Source organism: Rana temporaria, chromosome 3 (genome assembly GCF_905171775.1).
Source record: "Rana temporaria chromosome 3, aRanTem1.1, whole genome shotgun sequence".
In the NCBI taxonomy this organism is placed as follows: domain Eukaryota; kingdom Metazoa; phylum Chordata; class Amphibia; order Anura; family Ranidae; genus Rana; species Rana temporaria.
This window is the reverse complement of record NC_053491.1, coordinates 8,636,815-8,661,215: the sequence shown is the minus strand read 5'-3', so window position 1 is coordinate 8,661,215 and position 24,401 is coordinate 8,636,815. Positions and strand designations below refer to the sequence as shown.

Sequence of the window (24,401 nt, the reverse complement as noted above, 5' to 3'; positions counted from 1 at the left end):
GTGGTGTCATCCCTGTGTGGTGTCATCCCTGCGTGGTGTCATCCCTGGGCCCTGTGTGGTGTCATCCCTGGGCCCTGTGTGGTGTCATCCCTGGGCCCTGTGTGGTGTCATCCCTGTGTGGTGTCATCCCTGGGCCCTGTGTGGTGTCATCCCTGGGCCCTGTGTGGTGTCATCCCTGTGTGGTGTCATCCCTGGGCCCTGTGTGGTGTCATCCCTGGGCCCTGTGTTGCGTCATCCCTGTGTGGTGTCATCCCTGGGCCCTGTGTAGTGTCTTTCCTGGGCCCTGTGTGGTGTCATCTCTGGGCCCCGTGTGGTGTCATCTCTGGGCCCTGTGTGGTGTCATCCCTGGGCCCTGTGTGGTGTCATCCCTGTGTGGTGTCATCCCTGGGCCCTGTGTGAGGTCATCCCTGGGCCCTGTGTTGCGTCATCCCTGTGTGGTGTCATCCCTGTGTGGTGTCATCTCTGGGCCCTGTGTAGTGTCTTTCCTGGGCCCTGTGTGGTGTCATCTCTGGGCCCTGTGTGGTGTCATCTCTGGGCCCTGTGTGGTGTCATCCCTGGGCCCCGTGTGGTGTCATCCCTGGGCCCTGTGTGGTGTCATCCCTGGGCCCTGTGTGGTGTCATCTCTGGGCCCTGTGTGGTGTCATCCCTGGGCCCCATGTGGTGTCATCCCTGTGTGGTGTCATCCCTGGGCCCTGTGTGGTGTCATCCCTGGGCCCTGTGTTGCGTCATCCCTGTGTGGTGTCATCCCTGGGCCCTGTGTGGTGTCATCCCTGCGTGGTGTCATCCCTGGGCCCTGCGTGGTGTCATCCCTGGGCCCTGTGTGGTGTCATCCCTGTGTGGTGTCATCCCTGGGCCCTGTGTGGTGTCATCCCTGGGCCCTGTGTTGCGTCATCCCTGTGTGGTGTCATCCCTGGGCCCTGTGTAGTGTCTTTCCTGGGCCCTGTGTGGTGTCATCTCTGGGCCCTGTGTAGTGTCTTTCCTGGGCCCTGTGTGGTGTCATCTCTGGGCCCTGTGTGGTGTCATCTCTGGGCCCTGTGTGGTGTCATCCCTGGGCCCTGTGTAGTGTCTTTCCTGGGCCCTGTGTGGTGTCATCCCTGTGTGGTGTCATCCCTGGGCCCTGCGTGGTGTCATCCCTGGGCCCTGTGTGGTGTCATCCCTGTGTGGTGTCATCCCTGGGCCCTGTGTGGTGTCATCCCTGGGCCCTGTGTTGCGTCATCCCTGTGTGGTGTCATCCCTGGGCCCTGTGTAGTGTCTTTCCTGGGCCCTGTGTGGTGTCATCTCTGGGCCCTGTGTAGTGTCTTTCCTGGGCCCTGTGTGGTGTCATCTCTGGGCCCTGTGTGGTGTCATCTCTGGGCCCTGTGTGGTGTCATCCCTGTGTGGTGTCATCTCTGGGCCCTGTGTAGTGTCTTTCCTGGGCCCTGTGTGGTGTCATCTCTGGGCCCTGTGTGGTGTCATCTCTGGGCCCTGTGTGGTGTCATCTCTGGGCCCCGTGTGGTGTCATCCCTGTGTGGTGTCATCCCTGTGTGGTGTCATCCCTGCGTGGTGTCATCCCTGGGCCCTGTGTGGTGTCATCCCTGGGCCCTGTGTGGTGTCATCCCTGTGTGGTGTCATCCCTGTGTGGTGTCATCCCTGTGTGGTGTCATCCCTGGGCCCTGTGTGGTGTCATCCCTGGGCCCTGTGTGGTGTCATCCCTGTGTGGTGTCATCCCTGGGCCCTGTGTTGCGTCATCCCTGTGTGGTGTCATCCCTGTGTGGTGTCATCCCTGGGCCCTGTGTGGTGTCATCCCTGTGTGCAGGGCCGGATTAACATAGGGGCTATTCGAGGATTGATTGATCTGTATTATTTATAGATCTTTATTATTGATTGATCTGTATTATTTATAGATCTGTTTTATTGATTGATCTGTATTATTTATAGATCTGTTTTATTGATTGATCTGTATTATTTATAGATCTGTTTTATTGATTGATCTGTATTATTTATAGATCTGTTTTATTGATTGATCTGTATTATTTATAGATCTGTTTTATTGATTGATCTGTATTATTTATAGATCTTTATTATTAATTGATCTGTATTATTTATAGATCTGTATTATTGATTGATCTGTATTATTTAAAGATCTGTTTTATTAATTGATCTGTATTTTTATTATAGATCTGTTTTATTGATTGATCTGTATTATTTATAGATCTGTATTATTTATAGATCTTTATTTTTAATTGATCTGTATTATTTATATAACTTTATTATTGATTGATCTGTATTATTTATAGATCCTTATTATTGATTGATATGTATTATTTATAGATCTGTATTATTGATTGATCTGTATTATTTATAGATCTGTTTTAGTGATTGATCTGTATTTTTATTATAGATCTGTTTTATTGATTGATCTGTATTATTTATAGATCTGTTTTATTGATTGATATGTATTATTTATAGATCTTTATTATTGATTGATCTGTATTAATTATAGATCTGTTTTATTTATTGATCTGTATTATTTATAGATCTTTACTATTGATTGATCTGTATTATTTATAGATCTTTATTATTGATTGATCTGTATTATTTATAGATCTTTATTATTGATTGATCTGTATTATTTATAGATCTGTATTATGGAGCCATCTGTATTATTTATTGATCTGTTTTATTGATTAATCTGTGTTATTTATAGATCTGTATTATTGATCCATCTGTATTATTTATATATAACGTGTGGGGGGTTCCGGGTAATTTTCTAGCAGAAAAAAAAAATGATGAATGTTACATGTAGCAGAGGAATGCTAGAATTGGCTCGGTACGGAAGTGGTTAAAGCGCCCGCCATCCCTCCGGGCTCACGCACAGAAATTAACGCACAAGAAAAATTGCGCACGCATGAGTAAACAGTATTTACACCACACAATTGTGAGGTTTTGCCACAGACATTAGAGCAAGAAAAATAATTCTAAGACTAGATCTCCTCTGTAACTCTAAACAAGTAACCTGTAAAAAAAAAAATTAAAGCATCGCCTATTTTATTCCCTAGGCTTAGGGTCTCTGCTAAGCAAAAAATATATAATATTTGTGAGTTCTAAGTCATTTTCTAGTAAAAAAAACACAGATTTTTGCTTGTAAACAAAGAGTGCCAGAAAAAGCCCGGCCAGGAAGTGGTTAAAGAGCTTAGAACAGTTGAGAAAAAGAAAACTTTTTAAGGATTGCATAAGCGCCCGGCTAGCTCAGTCGGTAGAGCATGAGACTCTTAATCTCAGGGTCGTGGGTTCGAGCCCCACGTTGGGCGTAGAGTTTTTTTTTATTATTGATCAATCTGTATTGTTTATAGATCTGTATTATTTACTAATCTATTTAATTGATCGATCTGTATTATTTATAGACCTGTATTATTGATCCGTCTGTATAATGAGCTTGTAAATTAGGAAACAATAGGCTACCGTTGATTCTGCGTGCAAAAAAGAACCTGACTCTTAGGGGCAGATTCTCGTAGATCACCGCATCTCTGCGGCGGCGTAACGTATCTCATTTACGTTACGCCGCTGCAAGTTTTACGGGCAAGTGCTTGATTCACAAAGCACTTGCCTGTAAAGTTGCGGCGGCGTAGCGTAAATCCCCCGGCGCAAGCCCACCTAATTCAAATGATCCGGGTAGGGGGCGTGGATCATTTAAATTAGGCGCATTCCCTCGCCGAACGTACTGCGTTCCTAAAATTTCCCGACGTGCATTGCGCTAAATGACGTCGCAAGGACGTCATTGGTTTCGACGTGAACGTAAATGGCGTCCAGCCCTATTCAAGGACGACTTACGCAAACGACGTAAATTTTTAAATTTCGGCGCGGGAACGACAGCCATACTTAACCACTTCCAGACCTTAGGTGTTTTTCAGATTTGGTGTTTGCAAGACTAAAACAGTTTTTTCTGCTAGAAAATTACTTAAAACCCCCAAACATTATATATTTTTTTTCTAACACCCTAGAGAATAAAATAGTGGTCATTCCAATACTTTTTGTCACACCGTATTTGCGCAGCGGTCTTACAAGCGCACTTTTTTTGGAAAAAATTCACTTTTTTTAATTAAAAAATAAGACAACAATAAATTTGGCCCAATTTTTTTATATATTGTGAAAGATAATGCTACGCCGAGTAAAATGATACCCAACATGTCACGCTTAAAAATTGCGCCCGCTCGTGGCATGGCGTCAAACTTTTACCCTTAAAAATCTCGATAGGCGATGTTTAAAAAATTCTATAGGTTGCATTTTTGAGCTACAGAATAGGTCTAGGGCTAGAATTATTGCTCTAGCTCTAACGATCGTGGCGATACCTCACTTGTGTGATTTGAACATCGTTTTCATATGCGGGCGCTACTCGCGTATGCGTTTGCTTCTGCGCGCGAGCTCGTCAGGACGGGCGCTTTAAAAAATTTTTTTTTGGGGTTTTCTTATTTATTTTTATTTATTTTATTACTTTTTACACTGAAAAAAAAATTGATCACTTTTATTCCTATTATAAGGAATGTAAACATCCCTTGTAATAGAAAAAAGCATGACAGGTCCTCTTAAATATGAGATCTGGGGTCAAAAAGTCTCCAGATCTCATATTTACACTAAAATGCAAAAAAAAAAAAAATCTAAACTGTAATTTTTTCAAATGACAAAAAAAAAATTGTCTCTTTAAGAGGCTGGGCGGGACTGACGTTTTGACGTCACTTCCGCCCAGCAGAGCTATGAGGACGGGCGAAGGAGATTTTTCCTTCAGTCTCGTCCCCGCTCAGCTGCTGAACAGTCGCGATCTCCTCCGCCGCTACCGACGGCTACGGTAAGCGGCGGAGGGCGCGGGAGAGCAGCGGGAGGGGGGGGGCCCTCTCCCGCCTCCGATAACGGTGATCTCGCGGCGAATCCGCCGCGGAGACCGCCGTTATCGTGTACCAGACCGCGCACACTAAAGATCGATACCTCGGTTGTGGCAGCAGCTGCTGCCGTTACCGAGATATCAATCTTTAAAAAAAGGACGTACATCGTTGTGCGCAGGTCTGGAAGTGGTTAACATTGACTGCACCTCATATACCCAGGGGCAACTTTACGCGTCGCAAATCTAACGTAAACGTCCTAACTTCACTGCGTCGACCGTGCGTACGTTTTGGGAATTCGCGTATTTTGCTAATTTGCATACTCGATCGGGAAAACGACGGAGGCGACACCTAGCGGCGAAAAAAAAAATTGCATTTAAGATCCGACAGCGTAAGAGCCTTCGGATCTAATGGTTATCTATGCGTAACTGATTCTAAGAATCAGTCGCATAGATAGGACGGCCAAGATTAGGACTTACGACGGCGCACATGGCGTTGCGCCGTCGTAATCCCTTTCAGAATCTGGGCCTTAATCCTCTAAAAACGAGGCGAAAGTATCTAAAAGAGATATAGCAGATTGGGAAGGGAAAATCCAGGTTTGGTATTGGTCAACAGAATGTCATCCGTACCTGCCACTTCCACCCCTGATATGTCCGGGTGGGATCGGATGGCCTCCGCCAAGGGTTCAAAAGCCAGGACAAACAGGATTGGGGAGAGTGGGCGTCCTTGCCGAGTTCCCCCCCTAATGGGGAAAGTGGACGACTCGACCGTAGCATCGAACCTTGGCCTGGGGGGGTCATAAATAGCCGAGACCCATCTCAAGAAGGAGGCGCCAAAACCATAATGATGAAGCACTTGTGTCAAATAGGGCCAAGACCATAGGTCGTGCGCAAGGGGTGTGCCCAGGGCAGGACTTAGGGTGGTGGGGGCCCCTGGGCTTGAGTGTTGATTGAGGGGCCCCCTCTTACCTCCTCCTGGGGCCCCCTATTGGGCGGGGCCCATGGGCTTGAGCCCAGTCAAGCCCAATGGTAACTCCGGCCCTGGGTGTGCCTGGGCACACCCTAATCCTGGGGTTGGCAACCTGTCAATGGTGGGCAGGTGACGGGTAAACCTCAGTCCTTCCTTGCCGATCCTCAGAACTTGGACAGGAGAGGCGGCGGGGGTGGAATTTAGTGGAACCGATCTGTATCTTCCTCCTGCAGCCGCCGAAAGTAGGCTTCTCCTCCTCTCCCCTTTGTCAACATTCAGCTGCCACAGGAGGAAAATATAGGGGATCATTACTAATATATGCCACCCCTCCTTTCCCTGTTCCTCTTCCTTCTGTTGCCCGGGTCCCCCATGTGCTCCTTTGCTCACCCTTTATCCCAGGGGTCTGCAAACTTTCTAAGCGAAGGGTGTTGATTAATGTCCTTCAGACTTTAAGGGGGCCGGACTGTGGCCATCAGGAGTACAAAATCCCCCATCAATGGTGTCATTAAACCCCATCAATGGTGTCATTGGGAGGAAATTCTGCCCCATCATTGGGAGGTAATTCTGCCCCATCATTGGTGTCATTGGACCCCATCAATGGTGTCATTGGGAGGAAATTCTGCCCCATCATTGGGAGGAAATTCTGCCCCATCATTGGGAGGAAATTCTGCCCCATCATTGGGCGGAATTTTTCCCCTATCATTGGTGTCATTGGACCCCATCAATGGTGTCATTGGGAGGAAATTCTGCCCCATCATTGGGAGGAAATGCTGCCCCATCATTGGGAGGAAATTCAGCCCCATCATTGGGAGGAAATTCAGCCCCATCATTGGGAGGAATTTTTCCCCTATCATTGGTGTCATTGGACCCCATCAATGGTGTCATTGGGAGTTAATTCTGCCCCATCATTGGGAGTTAATTCTGCCCCATCATTGGTGTCATTGGACCCCATCAATGGTGTCATTGGAACCCATCAATGGTGTCATTGGGAGGAAATTTTGCCCCATCATTGGGAGGAAATTTTGCCCCATCATTGGGAGGAAATTTTGCCCCATCATTGGGAGGAATTCTGCCCCATCATTGGTGTCATTGGGAGGAATTCTAAAAAAAAAGCACCCCAAGGGCCGAATGAAATCAAGCAAAGGGCCACATCTGGCCCCCGGGCCGCAGTTTGGAGACCACTGCTTTATCCCATTGTTTCAGGATGGAGAGTGGGGAAGAGTCCGGTAAATATGTGAAACGAATCTGTGTTGGAGCTTTGGGGTGCACACCCTAATGCAGGGGTTCCCAACCTTTTGAAGAGAGAGGGCCACTTAAGCAACTTAGTAACCGGTTGTGGGCCACAATGAACGAACCAGGCAGATGTCTGGTCCGTGTCCGCTCTCTGAGAGCAGACACTGACACTGAATGGGCTCTCTTATACGATCCGCCCAGGTGGAAGGGGGTGGATCCCCTTTATTTTATTTTTCGCTGCCGACAGTGACATGTCACATGAAAGATTAAAATTGAGAAGCGGGGGGGGGGGGGGTGTTCTGCTGTCGGAAATTACACCTTACATTAAAGTGAGAAGCAGGGGGTGCTGACTTCTTACCTCTTCTCCCATGCAGCGAGCGAGTTGAGAAGCGGGGTGAGGGGCCGAAAATTACTTCTCACCAGGCAGGGCCTCTAGTAATTTGGGGGGCCCTCCGCAACTTTGATCCATCTGTATTATTTATAAATCTGTTTTATTGATCCATCTGTATTATTTATAGATCTGTATCATTGATCGATCTGTATTATTTATTGATCTGTTTTATTGATCCATCTGTATCATTGATTGATCTGTATTATTTATAGATCTGTATTATTTATTGATCTGTTTTATTGATCCATCGGTATTATTTATAGATCTATATTATTTATCCATCTGTATCATTGATTGATCTGTATTATTTATAGATCTGTATTATTTATTGATCTGTATCATTGATCGATCTGTATTATTGACTCATCTGTATTATTTATAAATCTGTTTTGTTGATCCATCTGTATTATTTATAGATCTGTTTTATTGATCCATCTGTATTATTTATTGATCTGTATCATTGATCCATCTGTATTATTTATTGATCTGTATTATTTATAGATCTGTATTATTTATTGATCTGTATCATTGATCCATCTGTATTATTTATTGATCTGTATTATTTATAGATCTGTATTATTTATTGATCTGTATCATTGATCGATCTGTACTATTTATAGATTTGTATTATTATTATACATGATTTATATAGAGCCAACAGTTTACACTGTGCTTTACAACGTAGAGGGGGGGTCAGCACAATTACAGTACAATACAGATGGTACAGGAGGGCCCGGCTCGTAGAGTTTACATTCCAAAGGGAGGGAGTGGTGGTCAGGGCCGGCCTTAGGTGTTCAGGCGCCCTGTGCGAGCTAATCCTGTGGCGCCCCCCCATCTTCACCCCTCGCCCCCTGGTCACCTAAACATACACAAAGAGGAAAAAAATGCCACCGCGGGTGTAATACAATCGCGCAGGGGGGTGACGGTCTGACACCCCCCCATTCTGTGGTACCCGGGGGCGGCTCACCCCCCATTAGTACGCCTCTGAGAGTCCGCACGGCGCCCCTGTTGCCCATGGCGCCCTGTGCGGACGCACAGCTCGCACACCCCAAAGGCCGGCCCTGGTGGTGGTACAAAAGGTAATAGCTGCAGGGGATGATTTGATGGGGTATTATTGATCGATCTGTATTACTTATTGATCTATTTAGTTGATCGATCTGTATTATTTATAGATCTGTATTATTTATAGATGTTTTATTGATCCATCTGTATTATTTATAGATCTGTATCATTGATCCATCTGTATTATTTATAGATCTGTATTATTATTAGTATACATGATTTATATAGCGCCAACAGTTTACGCGGCGCTTTAATATGTAGAGAGGGGACAGCACAATTACAGCACAGATCAATACAAAAGGTACAGGAGGGCTTACATTCTAAAGGGAGGGGGGTGTGGTACAAAAGGTAATATCTGTAGGGGGTGATTTGATGGGATATTATTGATCGATCTGTATTATTTATAGCTCTATTTTGTTGATTGATCCGTATTTTTCATAGATCGTTTTATCAATTGATCTGTATTATTTATAGATCGTTTTTTTTTTTATAGATCTGTATTATTTATAGATCTGTTTTATTGATCTGTATTATTGAGCCATCTGTATTATTTATTGATCTGTTTTATTGATTATGCTGTGTTATTTATAGATCTGTATTATTGATATTATCCCTGTAGTATACTATAGTTAATACATTCCTGCTAATAATCTCCATCTATTCCCCCCCAGTGACACATTTAGAACTTTTGTTACATTTTAAGAGCAGAAGCGGATTCATTTCCATACAAAGGATCCAACAAAGATACATTGTATCCAGAATGCCGCTCGGTAGACGGGAGGGGGCGGAGCCTGATATGGCGGCAACACTTTTCTATCAGACACTCCCCTTTGTCCAGAAGCGCTGGGATTTTCTGCGCATGCTCAGAGACGTGAGGAGGCGGTAACATTCTTCTCTCAGACACGCCTCCCCTTCCTCAGCAGCCGCTCGGGGGTTCTGCCCAGAGGGGGCGGTAACACCTTCCTTTATCAGACACTCCCCCTTCCCCCAGACGCGCTGGGATTTTCTGCGCATGCTCAAAGAGGTAAAGAGGCGGTAACACCTCCATAATAGAGACACACCTGCTCGGGTATTCTGCGCATGCTCAGAGAGCGGTAAGGCGGCGGAAACACCTCCCTCTATCAGACACTTCCCCCCATTCCCCAGAAGCGCTGGGATTTATTCTGCGCATGCTCGGGGTGGTGAGAAGACACGCCCTCTCGGATATTAGGCGCGCGCTCGGGGAGAGGTAGTAAGGGAGGCGGGCACACCCTCTCTTCCTCTCTATCAGTCCCCCCCCCCCCCCCCCCAATTCCCCAGAAGCCCGCTCGGAGGTTCTCGCGCATGCTCAGAGAGGTGAGGGGAGGGGGAAGTAGAGGTGCGCACTGCGCGTGCGCGGAGGGCGCCGTGACGTGCGGGCCCGCGCGGTGTGTAGATGCGGCGGAGCCGTTCCCGGTGGCCGCGTATGTTATAAATGGCGCCGAAGCAGGACCCAAGGCCTAAGTTCCAGGAGGGTAAGCGAACGGCGGCGGGGCCTCGGTGTGTGTGGAGTGTGTGGGAGCGGCTCAGACACTGACCGAGCGGCCGTCCTGTCAGGCCGGGAATTGGCGGGGGATGAGGGGGAGAGGCGGGCTGTACTTCAAGGGATATTCCACCTTTACCACTGATGTAGAAGAGAACAGACTGTGCTACTAATGAACCATACTCACCCATGTGCCCCCCACAAGCCTGATCGAAAAACCCCCATAGCCGGTGCCCCCCCTCATTAATATGGCGCTCTCCTATCCCGTTGCTATGCCCCCCCTCATCCCGTTGCTATGCCCCCCTCATCCCGTTGCTATGCCCCCACTCATCCCGTTGCTATGCCCCCCCTCATCCCGTTGCTATGCCCCCCCTCATCCCGTTGCTATGCCCCCCTCATCCCGTTGCTATGCCCCCCTCATCCCGTTGCTATGCCCCCCCCCTCATCCCGTTGCTACGGTGCTCTCCTCCCCCCCATCGCGTTGCTACGGTGCTCCCCCCCCCCCCCCATCGCGTTGCTACGGTGCTCTCCCCCCCCCCCCCATCGCGTTGCTACGGTGCTCTCCCCCCCCCATCGCGTTGCTACGGTGCTCTCTCCCCCCCCCCATCGCGTTGCTACGGTGCTCCCCCCCCCCCATCGCGTTGCTACGGTGCTCCCCCCCCCCATCGCGTTGCTACGGTGCTCCCCCCCCCCCCATCGCGTTGCTACGGTGCTCTCTCTCCCCCCCCATCGCGTTGCTACGGTGCTCTCCCCCCCCCCCCATCGCGTTGCTACGGTGCTCTCCCCCCCCCATCGCGTTGCTACGGTGCTCTCCCCCCCCCCATCGCGTTGCTACGGTGCTCTCCCCCCCCCATCGCGTTGCTACGGTGCTCTCCCCCCCCCATCGCGTTGCTACGGTGCTCTCCTCCCCCCCCCCCCCCATCGCGTTGCTACGGTGCTCTCCTCCCCCCCCCCATCGCGTTGCTACGGTGCTCTCCTCCCCCCCCCATCGCGTTGCTACGGTGCTCTCCTCCTCCCTCCCCCCCATCGCGTTGCTACGGTGCACTACTCCCCCCCCCCCCCCCCATCGCGTTGCTACGGTGCACTACTCCCCCCCCCCCCCCCATCGCGTTGCTACGGTGCTCTCCCTCCCCCCCATCGCGTTGCTACGGTGCTCTCGCCCATCTCATCGCTAGGACATTGTTATGGTGCCCCCCCCCCCTCCCTCATTGCTAGGATGTTGCAATGATGATTCCCTTATCCTGTTGCTATGGTGATTCCCGTCGCTAGGATGTTGCTATGGCCTGCAGATACAAGTGCTGAACATGCACACTCTCCCCCTGTGGTTGCTATGATACTGAGCTCAGCGGTAACATGGGGGAGGTGCGCACGTGTTGGTGTATGAATCGGAGAGCAAGACCGCGCGATAGCGCCCTAGCAACCAGAAGTGAGTGTCACTAGCAAAGATTTTTTTTTTGGGGGGGGGGGGGATTCTCGCCTCCACCATATTGAGAGCGCAGTGTCCAATAACGAACCCTGAGCGTGCGCAGTCTCTCCCCCACCATTGCTGATGCTGAGCTCAGCGCCAAGGCAATGGACACACGTGTGGCGTTTTTATATCTGAGGGAGAGACCGCGCGATAGCGACTAGTGTGCCCTAGCAACTGAAGGGGGGGGGGGGGGGGGGATGCCGGTTACCAACATTTCTTTTGATTGGGCAGGCTTCTGAAGCGATTCTCGCCTCTGACATCATAAGAGTGCGCTTGGTCAGATAACAAACTGCGCATGCACACCGCCCCCCCCCCTCATTGCCATGGTACTGAGCCCGGGGGTAGAAGGTGCACTGCGTATGTGTGGTGTTTGAATTTCTGAGAGCAACAGCAGCGACAGGAGGGTTGTGTTTTTTGGGGGGGGGGGTTCAGGCAATCTTCCGGAGCACCAAACATTTGATTCTTGCATTCCGCCATCATGAGAGCGCGTTCTCTCACTCTGATTCAAATGCCACACGTACCACCCCGTTCTCATGGCATTGAGCTCAAGAGGGGGCATGCGTGGTGTTTTGAATATGTGTGCGTGTTGTGATGGCGGAGGTGTGGTGTATGGGGGGGGGCGGAGGTGTGGTGTATGGGGGGAGGCGGAGGTGAGGTGTGGTGTATGGGGGGGGGGGGCGGAGGTGTGGTGTATGGGGGGGGGGGGCGGAGGTGTGGTGTATGGGGGGGGGGCGGAGGTGAGGTGTGGTGTATGGGGGGGGGGGCGGAGGTGTGGTGTATGGGGGGGGGCGGAGGTGAGGTGTGGTGTATGGGGGGGGGCGGAGGTGTGGTGTATGGGGGGGGGCGGAGGTGTGGTGTATGGGGGGGGCGGAGGTGTGGTGTATGGGGGGAGGCGGAGGTGTGGTGTATGGGGGGAGGCGGAGGTGTGGTGTATGGGGGGGGGGAAGGGGGCAGAGGTGTGGTGTATGGGGGGGGAAGGGGGCAGAGGTGTGGTGTATGGGGGGGGCGGCAGAGGTATGGCGGAAGGCGGCAGAGGTGCGGAGTATAGGGGAAGGGGGTGTGGTGTATGGGGGGGGGAATGGGGCGGAGGTGTGGTGTATGGGGGGGAAGGGGGCAGAGGTGTGGTGTATGGGGGGGGCGGCAGAGGTATGGTGGAAGGCGGCAGAGGTGCGGAGTATAGGGGAAGGGGGTGAGGTGTGGTGTATGGAGGGGAAGGGGGTGGAGGTGTGGTGTATGGGGGGGGGGCGGAGGTGTGGAGTATAGGGGAAGGGGGGGCGGCGGAGGTGTGGAGTATAGGGGAAGGGGGGGGCGGCGGAGGTTTGGAGTATAGGGGAATGGGGCGTCGGAGGTGTGGTGTATGGGGGGGCGGCGGAGGTGTGGAGTATAGGGGAAGGGGGTGGCGGAGGTTTGGTGTATGGGGGAAGGGGGCGGCGGCGGAGGTGTGGTGTATGGGGGGGGGGGGGGGGCGGCGGAGGTGTGGAGTATAGGGGAAGGGGTGGGTGTATGGGGGGCGGCAGAGGTGGGGTCGGGGGCGTTGGAGTTGTGGTGTATTGGGGAAGGGGCGACGGAGGTGTGGTGTATGGGGAGGAATTTGGCTACTAATGTTTCGAAGGATGCACCAATAGCGAGTGTTTGATACCTTTTGCGGTGCGATTTTTGTCCATATAAAATGAATGGGCTCCATCATCCTGAGAGCGTGCAATCTTGTGATTATGGGGGACGAGCGCCATAGCAACAGGACGGGGGGGAACACCGGCTATGGGAGTCTTTCGGGCAGGCTTCTGGAGCTCCAGTCGTTGATGCTCACCTCCGGGAAAACCACTAGCACGCGCTCTGTCCTTGATTCCCCCCCCCGTCTTGTTGCTATGGCGCTCCAGCCATTGATGTCTGCCTCCGCCATCACAAAAGCTCACATCCTCAGATTCAGACGCTACGCATGCATTCTCTCCCCTGTTACCATGGTGATAAGCTCAGCAACTGGGTGGACACTGCACTGCCCATGTGTGGCGTTTGACTCTGAGAGGGCGTTTCCCAAAAAACTCCCATAGCTGACATTTCCCCATCCTGTTGCTAGGACGTTGCTATGGCGCTCCAGCCAAGGATGTTCGCCTCCGCCATCACAAAGATCACACACTCTCTCTGATTCTGACGCTGCACATGCATTTGCTTCCCTGTTGCCATGGTGATAAGTTCAGGGCTGCGGCAACAGGGTAGATGACGCACTGAACACGGCGCTTGAACGTGAGAGCGCACGCTCTTGTGATGGTGGGGACGAGCATCAACGTGCTTTACCCAACTTTTGAAACGGTTGGTTCATCTTTACCAAATAATAAAATCTGCCTTCGCAGGAAAAAAAGGGCTTGTAGTTTAAAAGATAGTTGAATGTCGGCGTTTCCTGTAGGTGTACATCCCGAAGCCTTGGTGAAAAACTCCCAGAGATGGCGTCTCCTCCGTCCTACCTTGTTGCTATGACTCTTCCAGCCACCAGAGAGCGCTCTCTCTCATTTTCAACATGCACTCTTCAATATCTCCTCCGTCGCCGTAACTTTGGGCTATGGCGAGCGCGCATGAACGGCGATTTGAATTGTAGAGTTTGCTCCTGTGATGGCGAGCAGTAATGGCTGAGCGCGTCTTAGCAACATCCTAGCAACAAGGCTGGATAAGGGAGGGCGTGGAACACCATCTCTGTGAGATTCTCAGGCCTTAAGAGCGATGTAAATGGCGGGCTGGGGGGGGGGGGGGGGCGGCCCACTGCAAGGATTAAATGCTGGTTTAGGTCTAGAGCACCGTGTAAAGTTACTTACCTGATCCTCCGCTCTTGCAGGCGCCCTCTGCACTGGTGCACCACAGCCTCTTCTCCCCTGTGCTCCGGCGGCCGGATGCCCTCTGACATCAAGTACAATGCAGAGCCCAAAGCCCTGAATTGGACGTGAGGACCCTGAGGGACAGTCCGCTGCTGGAGCATAGGGAAGCGGAAGATCGGGTAAGTGATGTGCGGTGAGCTGTGGTAACATGCAGCACGTTTGCGTTTTTTTTTTTTTTTTTTTTTTTAGGCAGAATACTGGATGACAATGCTGAGTGGCTGTGCAGTAACATGAATGGAATGTCACCTATGTGACACTTCAAATAAAGTTAGGAAAAAAGACAAGCGGTGCAATCTGCTGAAATGCACGTTGCGCTGACCCACGCTGGAGCTAAATGGAGCCACGCTTTCCTCCGGGAATGGGCTGCAACTTTAACCACTTAGCGACTGCCGCCGCCCACAAGGTGCTGCAAACAAGCAGCCGTTGGGGGCAAAACGCTGTACCCATATGCCGCTGCTTACTCCTGGGTTTAGGGCGTGCACGCCCCAGCGCCCGCTGTGATTGAACGCAGCAGGAGCTTGTCAGCAAGTCCCGGGCCAATGATTCACGGCCAGGACCTGCTGGGTCCAATCACAGCCCAGAGCTCTGTGTTGCAAATCAGGGATGAGAAACACATAATGCGCACACATTGCATATTTGTTGGACACGTATTTAACCCTTTTATTGCCCTAGATGTTAACCCCTTCCCAGCCAGTGTCATTAGTATAGTATTATTACTGTATTAGACCCCTTTCACACTGCTGGAAGCGTTTTTCAGGCGCTATAGTGCCTGAAAAATGCCTCATCTGCAATCCCAGTGCTTTCACATGGGGGGCGCTGTGCTGGCAGGACATTAAAGTCCTGCAAGCAGCATCTTTGGGATGCTTTAGGACCGTTCCTAAAGCGCCCCCTGCCTATTGAAATCAATGGGCAGCGGCACTTTTAACACTTTGGCCGCTAGCATGGGTTAAAAGTGACGCTAAAACTAGCGGCGCTTTACCGTCGACGCCCCCACGCTGTCTGTTTTAAAATGCCCCAAGTGTCACTGGTGAGGTCAGTGGCAGTTAGTCCCCCCCCCCCCCGTAGCGTTAGTGTCGGATAAGCTCCGGCGTGTTTGCATAGAAAACACGTGCAGAGCCCGCCAGGAAGTGTGCACGGCACTGCGCTAATAACAGCCAGGGAGACATTTCCCGATCCCTGCAGCCGAGCATCGGGACAATGTCTCCCTGGCTGTGATTAGCGCCGTGCACACTTCCTGGCGGGCTCTGCACGTGTTCTATGCAAACACGCCGGAGATCATCCTTAGTGTCGGATTGGCCGTCGCACTATCGCAGTCCCCACTATAAGTCGATGATCGCCGCCATTACCAGTATGAAAAAATAAATTGCTGTAGTTTGTAGATGCTATAAATTTCATGCAAACCAATTAATATACACTTATTTGGATTATTCCCCCCCCCCCCCGCCCCCAAAGACATGTAACAGAATACAATTTTAGTTTTTATGCAGTTTATACAGAATTTTTTTTATTTTTTTATTTGATGTTTTATAGCAGAAAGTAAAAAATATTTTCAGTCTTCCTTTTTTTTTTACTTTTTTTTTATCACGAGATAAAAAATGCAGTGGCGATAAAACACTACCAAAAGGAAGCTCCATTTGTGTGAAAAAAAAAAAGATTTAAATTTTATTTGGGTAAAGTGTTGCATGACTGCGCAATTGTCAGTTAAAGTAGCGCAGTGCTAAATGCCAAAAACTGGCCGTGAAGGGGAATAAAACCTTTCTGGAGCTGAGGTGGATAATCGAGTATGCAACTTTTTTTTTTTTTATCTACAACTGCATAAACATTTTTTTTGGGGGGGGGGGGGCGATTTAACCCTTTAAACTGTGACCCGTCGCTATTGACATATTTTCACAATTTTTTTTTTGTGAGAACTTTATTGAAATATCAAAAATGACATTTCATCAGTTCTATTCTATGCAGTCTTCTGCGTCGCAACTCCCTATGCTGGGAAAAAAGAAAAGTATGCATGCTGCGGCGTGAACTAGGGAACAAGGCTCGTGCTGGTTGGCTGGCCCTGGTGCGAGTGGCTGGTTTTTGTCAGGTGGGAGTGGCCAGTTGCAGTCTGAGCGCCCCATACATTTCAATGACCAGTTGTCCACAGCTAGCGATTTGCCCGTGGTGATCGTCGCCGGATGCGCTTTGTTGTGTCCAGCAGCGATCACTGCAGGTAATCATTGGCTGGGCGAGAAGCTGCGGCAGCCAACGACCTGTCATTATTCACAGCCCCGGCTGCAACTGACCACTCACACTGGTCAGAACAGCAGGGGGACTTGGTAAAGGCTTGGCACTGCCGTTCGCCCCCTCTGACAACATGCCCATGTGACTGTAGCCTAAAACAAGCTCTCACTGACCCCTGTAGCTACAGGTACTGTGGGGAATCTTCAGAGTTCACAGCGGAAGCTCTGATGTGAATGTCCATTTGCACTGTAACTTGCATTAAAGCTGAACTCCAGGAATGAGATATCTACCCTTGCAGTGAGACCCTGGTGCTGTTCTCTAATGTACCCTCCCCCGCCACAGATGCATCCTTTAGGCTAGCCGTGCACACATACATTTCTTTTGTTTAGCCTATGGCTGAATGAGGGAAAATCAATAGATTGCCTAGCCCTGGCTTGAGGAAATGTGGATGGAGGGATCCCCCCCCCCCCTGCTGGCTATTGTGTTCAGTCAATCAGCACCTCCAGCTACCAAGGATAGGCAATGTAGATGGAGGGTCCCCCCCCCCCTGCTGGCTATTCAGGCAATCGCCAGCTACCAAGGCTAGGCAATGTGGATGGAGGGATGCCCCCTGCTGGCTATTGTATTCAGGCAATCGCCACCTCCAGCTACCAAGGCTAGGCAATGTGGATGGAGGGATGCCCCCTGCTGGCTATTGTATTCAGGCAATCGCCAGCTACCAAGACTAGGCAATGTGGATGGAGGGATGCCCCCTGCTGGCTATTGTATTCAGGCAATCCCCACCTACAGCTACCAAGGCTAGGCAATGTGGATGGAGGGATCTCCCCCCCCCCCCCTGCTGGCTATTGTATTCAGGCAATCGCCAGCTACCAAGGCTAGGCAATGTGGATGGAGGGATGCCCCCTGCTGGCTATTGTATTCAGGCAATCCCCACCTACAGCTACCAGGACTAGGCAATGTGGATGGAGGGATCCCCCCCCCCCCCTGCTGGCTATTGTATTCAGGCAATCGCCAGCTACCAAGGCTAGGCAATGTGGATGGAGGGATGCCCCCTGCTGGCTATTGTATTCAGGCAATCCCCACCTACAGCTACCAGGACTAGGCAATGTGGATGGAGGGATCTCCCCCCCCCCCTGCTGGCTATTGTATTCAGGCAATCGCCAGCTACCAAGGCTAGGCAATGTGGATGGAGGGATGCCCCCTGCTGGCTATTGTATTCAGGCAATCCCCACCTACAGCTACCAAGGCTAGGCAATGTGGATGGAGGGATGCCCCCTGCTGGCTATTGTGTTCAGGCAATCCTCACCTACAGCTACCAAGGCTAGGCAATGTGGATGGAGGGATCCCCCCCCCCCCCCCTGCTGGCTATTGTATTCAGGCAATCGCCAGCTACCAAGGCTAGGCAATGTGGATGGAGGGATGCCCCCTGCTGGCTATTGTATTCAGGCAATCCCCACCTACAGCTACCAGGACTAGGCAATGTGGATGGAGGGATCCTCCCCCCCCCCCCCCCCCCTGCTGGCTATTGTATTCAGGCAATCGCCAGCTACCAAGGCTAGGCAATGTGGATGGAGGGATGCCCCCTGCTGGCTATTGTGTTCAGGCAATCCTCACCTACAGCTACCAAGGCTAGGCAATGTGGATGGAGGGATGCCCCCTGCTGGCTATTGTGTTCAGGCAATCGGCACCTCCCAGCTGTCTGAATACCCAAACAATGACTGCATCTGATAGCACGCAGTCACTGTTCAGCCAATCACAGCAGTGAGTGAAAAACTTGTATAGCGCGACACATGCGAACTGAATCGCCTCTGCCGTCACAAGAACCACATTCTCTGCCTCCCTGAATTTAGAAGCACTTTAATGGGCCGGGGGTGGCGGGATGGGGTTAAATGGTCTGTCGAACCCAGGTAGCACAGAGGGCACCATTCACGGCTCAAATGTCTGACGATTTTCAGCAGGAATGACAAAAAAAAAACACATTTGGGTTGTGTACGCCCATCTTTAGCTGGATTTCACAACCTATGATTGTTTATTTCCTTCCTGCTTCTGCCCATTAGAGACAATTTCCAAAGCCAGAGATAGTAAGAGTCACACATGATGTAACAATCACCTGAGGACAGGTGGCAGATCTAGGTGTGCACATGGGGGGGGGGGGGGGGGTCAGTTTAGGTCAGGGCACAGGGGCAAAAAAGATGAGTATAGCTTCTCCCAAAGTGCAGTTGCCCATATTCACAGCGGCAAATGCAAATTGTAGTGGTGTGAATGTAGCCCAAATGTCTGTTAACATATTAACTTTGAGGCTTCATTCACATCCATGCGTGTCTTTAGTGGTGTCCCCCCCCCCCTCCCCCCAATCTGTTGTCCCTGTGCAATGGAAGCACACAATGGGGGTTATTTACTAAAGGCAAATCCACTTTGCACTACAAGTGCACTTGGAAGTGCAGTCGCTGTAGAGATGGGGGGGATGCAAGGAAAATAATTTTGCCTTTAGTAAATCAATGAGTTATTTATTTTGGGGGGGGGGGGGGGGTTCTGTTCATTTTCATAGAACCCTTGATGTGTAAGTGTATGGAAAAATGCATGTGAGCTGTTTAATGCTCAAGTGTCTGAAATTGCATTGTTAAAGCCATACTTGTGCACAGTAAAACACCTTGTATGTGAACGCAGGACCTTAGGGTGCAATTGTTTATGTACAGTCATGCTCAAAAGTTTGCACACCCCTGGCATTTTGGCATGCAAATATGTGCGGCCCCACAGAAGAAAAAAGCCCAGTCCAGTGAGGCAAGCATAAATGCGGGGGAGGATTAAGGTAAGAAAACCTTCTGTGCTGCAAGATCCTCCCCCACCCACTTAATACTTGCCTGACCCCAATCTTGATCCAGCAATGTTCATGAGAGAAGCGTCTCTCTCCCTCCTCACTGGGCAAATAAATAGCAGTGGGAGCCATTGGCTTCCGCTGCTATCAGTCAAATCCAGTGACACGGGGGCCCAGCTACCCTGGCTGTGTCAATAGATGGCAGACAGGCTGGCTTAGTTGCGCGCCCATAGAAAGTGGCTTTCTATGGGGGCACTCGCCAAAGAGGAGAAGGCCAGGAGCGCCGATGGGGGGGAACCCAGCAGCAGAGGATCGGGGGTGCTCTGTGCAATACCATTACACAGAGCAGTTAATATGAAAAATAAAATGATGCTTTAACTTTAAGAAGGCCAGTTCACACCAGACGCAGTTCAGTTCCGTGCGCTTTTTTTTTCTGCACAAAATGCATGCACAGCGTTTTCCATGTATTCCAATGGCTCTAGTTGGCACCATACAGTCAGTTTCTGCACCAGATACTGACTGCGTTGTGTGAACTAGAGCCATTGGAATACATGGAAAACTCTATGGCCCAGATTCACAAAGCACTTATGCCGACGTAGAACACGTTACGCCGGCGTACGTGCAAATGTGCGCCGGCGTATCTGTGCGCCAGACCCACAAACTAATATGCGCCTAAAAACAGGCTACACCCCGCCGACGTAGTTTGCACACGCCGGCGTAGAGTGGGAGCACATTTAGGCTGGGCGCATGGTGCCGCTCCCTTTTTTTTTTAATCCAACTGGTGCCGCTCCCTTTGATTAGCCATTCAAACATGCAAATGAGGAAAATACGGCGATTCACGAACGTACGTGTGCCCGACGCATGCTACGCGAGATGCGCGTAAGTTGTACGTCCGGCGTAAAGTTATTCCCCATAAAGGAGGTGCAACCCGGCAACAGACATGCAAAGGTCTGCACCAGGGAACACAAGCCGGCCTATTGTGCGTTGGACGTGTGTCTGGCTGGGCGTACGTTATGTTCACAGCGTACGCAGTGATCCGGTGTAGCTTAGGCAGTTGTTCCGGCGTGGTTGTGAGCAGGCGCATGGGGGTGCTGTGCTTGCGTCCACGGCGCATGCGCAGTTCGTGATACGTACCTGTCTGGCGCTCGGCCCATCATTTGCATGGGTTCACGCCTACTTCCACCTACGCTGACTTGCGCCTTCGAAACCCACGCCACGCTGGCGCAGCGTTGGGAGCACTGGCTTGCCTCTCTGCGCTGCGTTTGCGTAGCGTACAGTGTTTGCTCCACGGCGGCGTAATGTGTGCCTTGCTCTCTGTGAATTTGGGCCTATGCGTGCAGAAAAAATGCACACAAAACTGTGCGGAACTGCGTCTGATGTGAATTGGCACTTAATGTTGTTAATGAATGAAAGAAATGAGTTTTTAAGGCTGGAAAAAAAATATATTATATTTTTACTACTGCTAAAAAAAATGTTTATTTTTTAGTAATCGATTATATATATATATTTATTTTTTATTTTTTCCCATTAGAAAAGCATATTTTGTGTTTTTTTTATTTTTTTTTATTGTACCTTTTAGTTACGCTTGTTTTTATATGGTGGGGATTACAGGGGCCCTCGCTTTTCTGAATCCAGCACAGACCGTTTTCAATATCTTTGGGTTTTGCGCTCTTCTGAAGCTTCTCCTATCTGTGTGTGATAAGCTGTAAAGACTACAAAGATGACCATAAAATAATAATGCAGAAAGTAGAAGTGTGAAGAGTTGGCCTGATCAATGAACTTGGTTGTTATATTATAAGTCCTGCATGAAGATGATACAAAGTCCATTAGAGCTGTCTACTTCAGTCTCTCCGAGCCAATGACTTGCCAGTGTATTTCTCCCTCCCCACCTATAATATTATTATTATTATTAGTATTATTATTATTATTAGTATTATTATTATTTATTTTTTTTTTCATTTTTTTTTTTTTTTTTTTTTATTTACTTTTTTTCCCTTTGATTTGCTTTTAACTAATTATAACGATGCTGTGTATGTGTGATTTAGTAATACGTTTAGGTATGTTTTGACCTGAAAACCTGGCATGTCAGTAGCCGCGAGGACTGTTGGGACAGCCACATCTACAGCTTTAAAAAGCCAGCCTGAAGCAACTTGTGGATTCTGTTTTGTACAGCTTGGAAGAGAGAAGGGAGAATAATAGGTATGATGGAAACCTCCCCCCCCCCCCCCCCCCCCAGAATGAAGGTATTTAAAGCAGTGCAAACTCTCCTAACAATTAAAGATTTGTTTGTTGAAAGTGAAGCGCCACTGCGTGGAACCGCTACATGTTCACAACATGACCCGCGACAAGGGTACGCTTTGTTTTGAAGGTGTTATGTTCTAAAGAGCCAAGTGGGGGAATCTTGCCCACCGGGCAGGGGGTATCCCCACTTGGAAACCTTGCTGATCAGCTGCTTCAAAGGATAAGTTCAACTTTTCAGGGGAAAAAAATTATACATTATTTTTAAATTTTTTTGCAGGTAAATTTTTTTTTTTTACGTTTTTTAGCCCAGGTTCACACCTGAGTGAAGCCTGAATTCGCCTGTCAGTCCCGATTTTGACCGCGATTACAGAGACATCTGTCCAGGTTTCTGCACAGATATCAATGTAAATCGCGGGCTGAAATCGCAAAAAGAAATCGGTGCAGCGCCGCAGAAGCGGCGTTGCACTGATTAGGACGGTGCAAATGCCGCCACATGTCAAATCGCACCAGTGTAAACCAGGGCTGCTTTTTTTTTTTTTTTTGCAGGAGCCTGTAAAGCATTGGTCTTCAGAAGACGGCCCTCCAGTTGTTCAGAAACTACAATTCCCATCATGCCCAGTAGGGCTGCACGATTCTGGTCAAAATGAGAATCACGATTCTTTTGCTTAGACTAAAGATCACGATTCTCAAAAACTGAATGCCAGAACCCCCCCCCCCCCCCCTCCATATAAATCTGTCGGCGTCATTTGCGTTCCACGCTGGTTACGTGGAACCAGTGCCGATCCTGACCTCCCTGGGACCCTAAGCAAAATTCTGATAAGGGGCCCTCTGCGGTGGCAAAAATGGGCGTGGCTTACCTGATTTATTACATTGTAATATAGAATTAAATAATTCAACTCACCGTAATGCAGAATCAGTGAAAACCCGGGGTCCACCCCCCTTACACCAGGCGTTCCCAGCGGGGTCCCCCCCCCCTTACACCAGGAGTTCCCAGCGGGGTCCCCCCCCTTACATCAGGCGTTCCCAGCGGGGTCCCCCCCCTTACATCAGGCGTTCCCAGCGGGGTCCCCCCCCTTACATCAGGCGTTCCCAGCGGGGTCCCCCCCCTTACACCAGGCGTTCCCAGCGGGGTCCCCCCCTTACACCAGGCGTTCCCAGCGGGGTCCCCCCCTTACACCAGGCGTTCCCAGCGGGGTCCCCCCCTTACACCAGGCGTTCCCAGCGGGGTCCCCTTAAATCATCAGGTATGATGCCCCAGCAGCATAGACTCAGTACAGAGTGGACAGGACAGAAGGAGCCGGCCGGGTGGCTGCTAATAGGAATTGAGCTGCAGCTCCGCCCACCCCCCGCCCCTTCCCACGTCATTACACTCACAGATAGACATCAGTGGGGCGGGAGGTGGGCGGTGCTGCAGCTCAATTCCTATTAGCAGCCACCCGGCTGGCTCCTCCTGTCCTGTCCACTCTGCACTGAGCAATTCCTATTGCTTGGTCTACAATAAAATGGCAGCCGTCGGAGACATTGTCTCCGCCCGGCTGCGGACCTCTAGCGGCGAATAATCGGGGGCCCTAAATAATGACTCGGGGGCCCTACGCAGCTTGCGTAGCAAGCGTATAGGGCGCATCGGCCCTACGTGGAACCAGCTGTGAAAAAGAAGAATCGCGGGGAGATCGTGGGCGGGGAGAATCAAAATCGCGATTCTCTCCGCGATTAATCGTGCAGCTCTAATGCCCAGTCATGTCTGTGAATGTCAGAGTTTTTACAATGCCTCATGGGATGTGTAGTTCCGCAACAGCTGGAGGGCCGTAGTCTGAGGATCCCTGCCCTATCACATCTGAGCAGCCCACTGGACTATAGAACGGGGATATGCAACTAGCGGACCTCCAGCTGTTGTAAAACTACAAGTCCCATCATGCCTCTGGGTCTCATGCTTTTGGCTGTCAGTCTTGCTTATGCCTCATGGGATGTGTAGTTCCGCAACAGCTGGAGGGCCGTAGTTTGAAGATCCCTGCTGTAAAGCATTGCATCTGCTGATTGCAGGGCGCCATGCAGGTCTCCTGCAGGCCTGTCGGTGTATCTGCTTTCTTGTACCTCGTACGAGGAGGCCGATCCACGTCGGCAGGAAGAATGAACTACCACGGTGCCCTTATGCCTCATGGGATGTGTAGTTCCGCAACAGCTGGAGGGCCGTAGTTTGAAGATTGAAAACTACAAGCCGACGGCCGTAAAGGCTGCCAGACCTTGTAGTTTTTTCATTCACAGAGCACTGAGAATGAGTGGTGCGGGTGGGCGGAGCCCTGCACGGGCACTTTTTTTTTTTTTTGACAGCGGGTGGAGAAGATCCCTTGCTAGGAGTGTGGGGGCCGGTGCAGTCATAACATGTTACATCACGGATATGGGTGTAGCTTGTTATGAAGGTGAACCTATCCTTTAAGAGGGCAGCTTTGCAGCTCCAAGGCTATCAGTGCTAAGAGTAAATTGGATTAATTTGGCTGACCTCAGGAAGCTTTGCTTCCCACTAAGTTTCTGCAGCCGAAACTGTGCCGGTGACTTGTCGTTAAGGTTCCCCTATCCAGATGGTTCCTGTAAGGAGTGCGCAGGCGCAATCCTTGCCGACGGAAATCTCCGAACCTCGGCCGGCGTCCAGGCTCATTCCTTAACATCCCCGTGGATTGGAGGATGTTAAAAAAAAAGAGCCAGGAGGCCGAGCGAGCGGAGCGAGGACGTGAGGCCGACTGGCCACTTTCCTCAAAAATCCACGTCGCCCTGGATGCCGGCCGAGGTTCG

General features: G+C 50.3%; 2 protein-coding genes and 1 non-coding gene across 15 annotated transcripts in view; 2 read left to right on the top strand and 1 right to left on the bottom strand.

Annotated features, from left to right (window-relative positions):
* Window positions 1-24,401, bottom strand: part of KIF23 (kinesin family member 23) — a 912,882-nt gene that overhangs the window by 542,345 nt on the left and 346,136 nt on the right. The gene's annotated exons all lie outside the window — the stretch shown is intronic.
* On the top strand, window positions 3,218-3,290 carry TRNAK-CUU. The gene has a single exon. It is a non-coding gene; the product is annotated as a tRNA-Lys (tRNA).
* The window catches only part of MORF4L1 (mortality factor 4 like 1), a 71,293-nt gene continuing 56,800 nt past the window's right edge, over window positions 9,909-24,401 (top strand). Inside the window, exon 1 of one of the 2 annotated variants that reach the window (XM_040342226.1) lies at window positions 9,909-10,001. In XM_040342226.1, coding sequence (XP_040198160.1) covers window positions 9,962-10,001 — 40 coding nt within the window. In that variant the 5' untranslated portion in view covers window positions 9,909-9,961. The remainder of the gene's footprint in view (window positions 10,002-24,401) is intronic. The other variant, XM_040342225.1, reaches the window with a different exon arrangement.